This window comes from Sapajus apella, unplaced genomic scaffold (genome assembly GCF_009761245.1).
Source record: "Sapajus apella isolate SASKATOON/1434 unplaced genomic scaffold, GSC_monkey_1.0 scaffold21, whole genome shotgun sequence".
Taxonomy (NCBI): domain Eukaryota; kingdom Metazoa; phylum Chordata; class Mammalia; order Primates; family Cebidae; genus Sapajus; species Sapajus apella.
In genome coordinates, this window is record NW_022436961.1 from 12646913 (window position 1) to 12656243 (window position 9331).

Genomic DNA, 9331 nt, shown 5'->3' on the forward strand with positions numbered 1-9331 from the left:
TTGTTACCCAGGCTGGAGTGCAATGGTGCGATCTCGGCTCACCGCAACCTCCGCCTCCTGGGTTCAGGCAATTCTCCTGCCTCAGCCTCCTGAGTAGCTGGGATTACAGGCACGCTCCACCATGCCCAGCTAATGTTTTGTATTTTTAGTAGAGACGGGGTTTCACCATGTTGACCAGGATGGTCTCGATCTCTTGACCTCGTGATCCACCCGCCTCGGCCTCCCAAAGTGCTGGGATTACAGGCTTGAGCCACCGCGCCCGGCCCTACCTTGCCCTTTTTAAATGGCTGCAGAATATTCCTCAGACTCAGTGTACAACAATTTATTTAATACTTCCCTTCTAATGGATAATGGGTCTGTAGTTACCCATTATGACTGAAGTTCAGGAAATATCCTTATAAATGCATCTTTGGACACAGGAGCAGGATATGTGACTACTTTTGTAGGTTACATTCCCACAAGTAGAATTGCTTGTCCAATCGGGATACGTTTGCTAAGACTAGTTACAGTCAACCTTTAAAATTTTTGCCAATCTAAATGGTTTTCAAATAATTTTTGAGATTGGTTGCATCACAGCAGGGTATCTGAAAAAGCCTTCTGGGAGTTAGTGAACTAGGTAGATCGTTTTGTTCACATAAAGCCACCGTCAACTTAATTTAAAGTGAATAGTCTGTTATAGATGAGGTCACTATGGACTTACCCTAACCATCTTCTGTATTTCTCTCCTCCAGAGGACAAATGATAAGTACTACGTACCTCATCTCTTGGGTTACTATTGTAATCTTGCATTCATGATTATGAATTTAAAAGTAAATACTAATTATGGAAATAGAAAAAAATGTTTTGCCAATATGACAGATGAAAAATATTATTTAAAGTATCTTTTAAAAAATGTAGTTTTTGGCTGGGCATGGTGGCTTATGCCTGTAATCCCAGCACTTTGGGAGGCCAAGGTGGGCAGATCACTTGAGGTCAGGGGTTTGAGATCAGCCTGACCAACATAGTAGAGCCCTGTCTCTACTAAAAATACAAAAATTAGCCAGGTGTGATGGTGGGCATCTGTAATCCCAGCTACTTTGGAGGCTGAGGTACGAGAATCACTTGAACCTAGGAGGCAGAGGTTGCATCTCGCCACTGCACTATAGCCTGAGTGATAGAGTGAGACTCAGTCTCAAAAAAAATGTAGTTTTCTGGCTGGGTGCAGTGGCTCGTGCCTATAATCCCAGCCAGCACTTTGGGAGGCTGAGGTAGGCGAATCACCTGAGGTCAGGAAGTCAAGACCAGCATGGCCAAAATGGCGAAACCCCATCTCTACTGCAAATACAAAAATTAGCCTGGTGTGGTGATGTGCGCCTGCAGCCCCAGCTACTCGGGAAGCTGAGGCAGGAGAATTGCTTGAATACCTGTGGTGGAGGTTGCAGTGAGCCGAGAGCATGCCGTTGCAGTTTAGGCTGGGCAACAAAGCGAGACTTTGTCTAAAAAAAAAAAAAAAAAAAAAGTAATTTTCTGGGTCTTGCTTTTTCTACTTTTATTCCTTAAGTATTTTTCTGTATATCAACTAATAGTGAAATGGAAATGATTGTAATCAAATATATATTTGTACATAACATGATCATCTGTGTGTTTGTGCATTTATCCTTCTACATCTTCAGTTACTTCTTTAGGCCAAATGCCTAGTAGTAAAGTCATTTTATGAGATCTAATATTTATTTAGGTTTCCTCAAGTTTCTTTTTTTTTTGAGACGGAGTTTCCCTCTTGTTACCCAGGCTGGAGTGCAATCGCGATCTCGGCTCACCGCAACCTCCACCTCCTGGGTTCAAGCAGTTCTCCTGCCTCAGCCTCCCAAGTAACTGGGACTACAGGCGTGTGCCACCATGCCCAGCTAATTTTTTGTATTTTTAGTAGAGATGGGCATGTTGACCAGGATGGTCTTGATCTCTTGACCTCATGATCCACCCGCCTCGGCCTCCCAAAGTGCTGGGATTATAGGCGTGAACCACCGCACCCGGCCCTCCTCAAGTTTCTTTACTATGGTTAATCAATATCCCAAGTTCTACGCCATGTACTTTAGATTTTTGTGCTTTGGGTGGGTATTCACGATTTCCCCAATTTTCAGAATTTTTGCCCTTTTTTTTTTTTTTTTTAAAGGCAGGGTCTTGCAATGTCACCCAGGCTGGAGTACAATGGCACAATCATGGCTCACTGCAGCCTTGACCTCCCAGGCTCAAGTGGTCCTCCCACCTCAGCCTCCTGAGTAGCTGGGACCACAGGCGTACACCACCACACCCAGCTAATTTTTTTTTTGTAGAGATGGGTTCTCACTTGTTACCGAGGCTGGTCTTGAATTCATGGGCTGAAGCAGTCGAACTGCCTCAGCTCCCGAAGTGCTGGAATTATAGGCATGAGCTACCATGCCTGGCCTATCTTGGGTATTTCTCCATGTATTCCAGGGTACTTTTCCTGGAAGTCCTCTAAGACAGCTGCTCAAATGGGCTGATTGTTCTTTCTCTGTCTGTTTTCCTTGAGAAAATGCTGATGAATAAACTTCTCTCCCTCATCACAGATGGAAAATAATGTTCCTATCTTTTTAAACAAAGAAAGTCACTAGAATTTAGTACACTGTGACTGAGAACCAAGTCTCCTTGCTTGATGCTTAACATGCATTTCTTGCAGATTTGTTTGATGCTTTGAATTCAGTATTATTGACGTTTGTCTCTATTTTTTTCCAGGTGAATGTTGGATGTGTACCCAAAAAGGTAGAATTTTTCTCAATCCTTTTTCTATTTGGTACATCATAATCTGAATAAGAATGTTTCCAAATATATCAGTTAAAATTCTTTCTGCAGAAAAACCCTGAGACCCCACTAAAAGTGGCTTAAGCTATAGTATTGTTTTTGTTTGATTTGTGGTTTTAATTTTTTTTTTTTTTTTTTGAGACGGAGTTTCACTCATGTTACCCAGGCTGGAGTGGAATGGCGCGATCTCGGCTCACCGCAACCTCCGCCTCCCGGGTTCAGGCAATTCTCCTGCCTCAGCTTCCTGAGTAGCTGGGATTACAGGCACGCACCACCATGCCCAGCTAATTTTTTGTATTTTTTTAGTAGAGACGGGGTTTCACCATGTTGACCAGGATGATCTCGATCTCTTGACCTCGTGATCCACCCGCCTCGGCCTCCCAAAGTGCTGGGATTACAGGCTTGAGCCACCGCGCCTGGCTTAATTTTTTTAATATTTATTTATTTTTTGAGATGGCCTCTCACTCTGTCACCCAGGCTGGAGTGCAATGGCACGATATCAGCTCATTGCCACCTCCACATCCGGGTTTAAGCAATTATCCTGCCTCAGCCTCCCAAGTAGCTGGGATTATAGGTGCCCATCACTATGCCCAGCTAATTTTTGTATTTTTAGTATAGACTGGGTTTCACAGTGTTGGTCAGGCTGGTCTCGAACTTCTGACCTCAGGTGATCCACCTGCCTCAGTCCCCCAAAGTGCTGGGATAACAGATGTGAGCCACTGCACCTGGCCAGTTTTTTTTTTTTTTAATTCCTTATTTTTATTGATTGATTGATTGATTGATTGAGATGGAGTCTCACTCTGTCTCCCAGGCTGGAGTGTAGTGGCTCCATCTCAGCTCACCACAGTCTCTGTCTCCCGAGTTCAAGCGATTCTCACGAATCAGACTCCTGAGTAGCTAGGATAACAGGTGCCTGCTACTACACCCGGCTGATTTTTGTATTTTTAGTAGAGATGGGGCTTCACCATGTTGGCCAGGCTGGTCTCGAACTCCTGAGCTCAGGTGATCCACCCACCTCGGCCTCCCAAAATGCTGGGATTACAGGCATGAGCCTCCAAGCTCAGCCATGGCCTGGTAATTTAGTTTGGTCATCTATACCACAGGATAGTTTTTTTCTCAGCAGGAAGACCCAGCCAACAAACCAAACTGTTGAATCCAATACTCTTACATTCTGTGGGCTCATGGATTTTCTGTATCATGTTAGTGATTTTTTTGGTATTAACATCTGTGGTGCAGGTCACATTGAATGAATTCATTTTGTTATCCTTGACAAAGAGGAAGAAACAGCAACTCTTATTTCTAAAGCTGCCTCTTGCTTATACTTGCAAAGAATTTTACCTCTCATTTGAATGTACTTTCAACATGTTATAATCTCAAGCTTACCACCTTTGTTAATGACATTCCATTTTAAATTGTCATCTTTTTGGTATTATGTAAGCAAATCTCCTAATCTCATCAGTGATGCATACCTGAGTTTAATTCCAAGAAGCTTTTTTGAAATCCGCTCCCTGGTATAGGTAGATGTTTTTTCTTTCTGTCTTAGGAAGACTTTTTTTCTCTGGGATATTTTCCCTCAACTATTTCCTTTCCTATTAGTCATAGTTTTTGGAACCTATTTTACTTGGAGCCATGCAATTATGACAGTATTAATTATATAAATTAATTATAAGGTGGTTTCACATAGTTTAAACTAGTTATGGTAGTAAATTTTGTGTTGACTGGTACAAGTTTATTTTTTTGAAAAGATACCACTGGGCTACTACTGCACAGTAAACTGATTTTTTTTTTTTTTTTTGAGATGTAGTTTTGCTCTTGTTGCCCAGGTGGGAGTGCAATGGCACAATCTTGGCTCACTGCAACCTCTGCCTCCCGAGTTCAAGGATTCTCCTGCCTTAGCTTCCCGAGTAGCTAGGATTACATGCGTGCATCACCGTGCCTGGCTATTTTTTTTGTATTTTTGGATTTGGGATTTCACCATGTTGACCAGGCTAGTCTTGAACTCCTGACCTCAAGCGATCTGCCTGCCTCAGCCTCCAAAGTACTGGAATTACAGTACTGGAATTACAGGCATGAGCTACCACACCCAGCCTTTTTTTTTTTTTTTTTTTTTTTTTTAGACAGAGTTTTGCTTTTGACACCCCGGGTGGAGTGCAATAGCACGACAACTCACCGCAACCTCTGCCTCCCGGTTCAAGCAATTCTTCTGCCTCAGCTTCTAGAGTAGCTGGGATTACAGGCACCCACCACCAAGCCTGGCTAATTTTTCATATTTTTAGTAGAGATAGGGTTTCCCCATGTTGACAGGCTGATTTCCTGACCTCAGGTGATCTGCCCACCTGGGCCTCCCAAAGTGTTGGGATTACAGGCATGAGCCACTGCGCCCGGCCAGTAAACTGATTTTGTAATGTTTTGTTCTAACATACTATGTTTTACTTATTTCTTCTGATCACATGTTGTAGACATTTATATATGTTTTTGTTTCTTTTTTTTTTTTTTTTTTGAGACGGAGTCTCACTCTTGCCCAGACTGGAATGCAGTGGTGTGATCTTGGCTCACTGAAACCTCCATCTCCCAGGTTCAAGTGATTTTCCTGCCTCAGCCTCATGAGTAGCTGGGACCACAGGCTTGCACCACCATGCCCAGCTAACTTTTTTTTTGGTTTTTGGTTTTTGGTTTTTTTTTTTTTTTTTGAGATGGGGTTTGGCTCTGTAGCCCAGGCTGGAGTGCAGTGGCGCAATCTTGACTCACTGCAACTCTGCCTCTTGGGTTCAAATGATTCTCCAGCCTCAGCCTCCCAAGTAGCTGGGATTACAGGAATGCACCACCATGCCTGGCTAATTTTTGTATTTTTAGTAGACACAGGATATTTTCACCATGTTAGCCAGGCTGGTCTCAAACTCCTGGCCTCAAGTGATCTGCCTGCCTCAGCCTCCCAAAGTGCTGGGATTATAGGTGTGAGCCACTGTGCCCTGCTTTTTTGTATTTTTATCAGAAACGGGATTTCACCGTGTTAGCCAGGATGGTCTCAAACTCCTGACCTCATTTGTCCTCCCAAAGTGCTGGGATTATAGGCATGAGCCCCTGTGCCTGGCCTTGTTTTTGTTTCTTTTTAGTCTGTTTTTAATATCTTTCCCCTTTTCTCTTAAAAAAAAATTCTATCCAAATCATGGCACGTACACAAAAAATTGTTAGCCAGGTGCAGTGGCTCATGCCTGTAATCCCAGCACTTTGGGAGGCCAAGGCAGGCAGATCACGAGGTCAGGAGTTCGAGACCAGCCTGACCAACATGGTGAAACCCTGTCTCTACGAAAAATACAAAAATTAGCTGGGTATGGTCTCATGCGCCTGTAATCCCAGCTACTCAGGAGGCTGAGGCAGGAGAATTGCTTGAACTCGGGAGGTGGAGGTTGTAGTGAGCAGAAATTGTACCACTGCACTCCAGCCTGTGCAAAAGAGCAAGACTTTGTCTCAAAATAATAAATAAATAAATAAATAAATAGTTTTAAGTTAGCAAGATGTAGTAGATTTTATTTATTATTATTTTTTTTGAGACCGAGTCTCTCTGTCATTCAGGCTGTAGTGCAGTGGTGTGATCTCGGCTCACTGCAGTCTCTGCTCTCAGGGTTCTAGTGGTTCTCGCACATTAGCCTCCAAAGTAGCTGGGACTACAGGTGTGCGCTGCCATGCCTGGCTAATTTTTGTATTTTCAGTAGAGATAGGATTTTGCCATATTGGCCAGACTGGTCTCAAACTCTTGACCTCAAGTGATCCACCTGCCTTGGCTTCCCAACGTGCTGGGATTACAGGTGTGAGCCACTGTGGCCAGCCAGGTTTGTTTTTAATTTAAAGGGCAGTATTTTTATCTGCTGTTACCTAGTTACCATTCATTTATGACTCCTTCTTTCCCTGAGGACTCATGCCCTGCTGTTTTGGATCTTTTATTTATTTATTTTTTAAACAGGTAATGTGGAACACAGCTGTCCACTCTGAATTCATGCACGATCACGGTGATTATGGCTTTCCAAGTTGTGAGGGTAAATTCAATTGGCGGTAAGTGTCAACACTCAGAGGGTTCAGTTTCCAAGTGTAGATATCTTTCTTTCATAACTAAGTGAGCCATAAACTTTTTTAGGGATGGGGGAGGAATTGTGGTAAATATTCACAATATGAGATTTACAGTTTAGCCATTTTTAAGTACACAATTGAGTGCCATTAAGCACATTCACATTGTTGTACAGTTGTCACCGCTATCACCACTATCCACTTCCAGAACTTTTCTGCCACCCCAAACAGAAACTCAACCCATTAAACACTAACTCCTTATTCTTTTCTCTCCCTGGCCCCTGGGAACCTCTATTCTGCTTTCTGTCTCTGTGAATTTGCCAGTTTTAGGAACCTCATAAAGGTGGAATTATACAATATTTGTTCCCTTATGTCTTGTGTGTTTTGTTTTCATGGTTTGTCCATGTTGTAGCATGTATCAGAACTTCATTTGTTTCTTTTTATTTTTTTTTTTTGAGACGGAGTTTCACTCATGTTACCCAGGCTGGAGTGCAATGGCGCGATCTCAGCTCACCGCAACCTCCACCTCCTGGGTTCAGGCAATTCTCCTGCCTCAGCCTCCTGAGTAGCTGGGATTACAGGCACACGCCACCATGCCCAGCTAATTTTTTGTATTTTTAGTAGAGATGGGGTTTCACCATGTTGACCAGGATGGTCTCGATCTCTTGACCTCGTGATCCACCCGCCTCGGCCTCCCAAAGTGCTGGGATTACAGGCTTGAGCCACCGCGCCCGGCCTGTTTCTTTTTTTTTTTTAAAGACAGGGTCTTGCTGTGTTGCCCACACTGGAGTGGAGTGGTGCAATCATAGCTTAATGCATTCTTCAGCTCCAGGGCTCAAGCTATCCTCCCACTTCAGCCTCCTGAGTAGCTGGGACAACAGGCATGTGTCACCATGCCTGCCTGATTTATTCTTATTTTTATTGTTTTTAGTAGAGATGAGGTCTCACTGTGTTGCCCAGGCTGGTCTCCAACTCCAGAGCTGAAGCGATCCTCTTGCCTCAGCCTCCCAATGTGCTGGGATAATAAGTGTGAACCACTGCGCCTGGCCTTCATTCCTTTTTGAGGCAAATATTTCATCATGTGGATAAAACCACATTTTGTTTATCCATTCATTCGTTAATGACTTTTTGAGTTGTTTCTACCTTTTGGTTATTGTGAGCAATGCTGCTATGGACATTCGTGTACAGGTGTTCAGGTCTCTGCTTCCAGTTTTTTTTTTGGGTCTGTACTTAGAAATGGAATTGCCAGGACATATGGCAGTTGTGTGTTTAACTGTTTAAGGAACTGCTGTAAATCTTTTGAAGCCATAAAAGTTTTGAAGAAATTTAGCAAATTTATTTATTATTTAATTTTTGAGACAGAGTTTCGCTCTTGTTACCCAGGCTAGAGTGCAGTGGCACCATCTCAGCTCGCCACAACCTCCACCTCCCGGGTTCAAGCAATCCTCCTGCCTCAGCCTCCTGAGTAGCTGGGATTATAGGAATGCGCCACCACACCTGGCTAATTTTGTGGTGTTAGTAGAGACGAGTTTTTCCATGTTGGTCAGGCTGGTCTCGAACTCCCAACCTCAGGTGATCTGCTCGCCTCGGCCTCCCAAAGTGCTGGGATTATAGGCATGAGCCACCACACCCGCCCAGCAAATTTATTTATTTAACAAATATTTATTAAGTGGCTACCACGTCCTAGGCACACCATGTCCAAGGCATTGTGCCAAAGCATTTATCCTTGTCTTCTGTGCAGAAAGACCATGCCAACCGAGTGCGTTCTCTACTGAGTGGCACAGAGGCTTTTAACACATGGGCAGCAGAATGACACAGGGAAGGGATGACTGTCTTTGGAGACACTCACTGCAGTTCCTGTTGACAGTGATTCTCTGCTCTGGGTGTTCAGAGACAGATGCTTTAGTTAACTAACTGGAGGTGGAAGATCCTGTTTCTGAGTACTGACTTGGTTTCATTGCAGTGTTATTAAGGAAAAGCGGGATGCCTACGTGAGCCGCCTGAATACCATCTATCAAAACAATCTCACAAAGGTGTGTATGTTGGGTTTTTAACTTTGAGAATGAGCTGTTCCCTTCTTGAGTAGTCAACCAAGTCTTGCCTAACTGTAGCCCTATTGATTGATTGATTGATTATTATTATTGTTGTTGGGTTTTTTTTTTTTTTGCGACAGAGTCTCGCGCTCTCTCCAGGCTGGAGTGCAGTGGCACGATCTGGGCTCACGGCAACCTCTGCCTCCCTGGTTCATGTGATTCTCCTGCCTCAGCCTCCGGAGTAGTTGGAACTGCAGGTGCACACCACCGCACCCAGCTACTTTATATATATGTATATATATTTTTTTGAGATGGAGTCTTGCTCTGTTGCCAGGCTGGAGTACAGTGGCGCAAACTCGGCTCACTGCAACCTCTGCCTCCCAGGTTCAAGCAATTCTCCTGCCTCAGCCTCCCAAGTAGCTAGGATTATAGGTGTGCAC

General features: G+C 43.8%; 1 protein-coding gene across 2 annotated transcripts in view; it reads left to right on the plus strand.

Moving 5' to 3' along the window:
• Positions 1–9331, plus strand: part of GSR (glutathione-disulfide reductase) — a 67809-nt gene that overhangs the window by 27319 nt on the left and 31159 nt on the right. For both annotated transcript variants that reach the window (XM_032288289.1, XM_032288288.1), the window contains exons 2-4: positions 2731–2757; positions 6758–6846; positions 8822–8891. In XM_032288289.1, the coding sequence (XP_032144180.1) occupies positions 6761–6846; positions 8822–8891 (156 nt within the window). In that variant the 5' untranslated portion in view covers positions 2731–2757; positions 6758–6760. The remainder of the gene's footprint in view (positions 1–2730; positions 2758–6757; positions 6847–8821; positions 8892–9331) is intronic.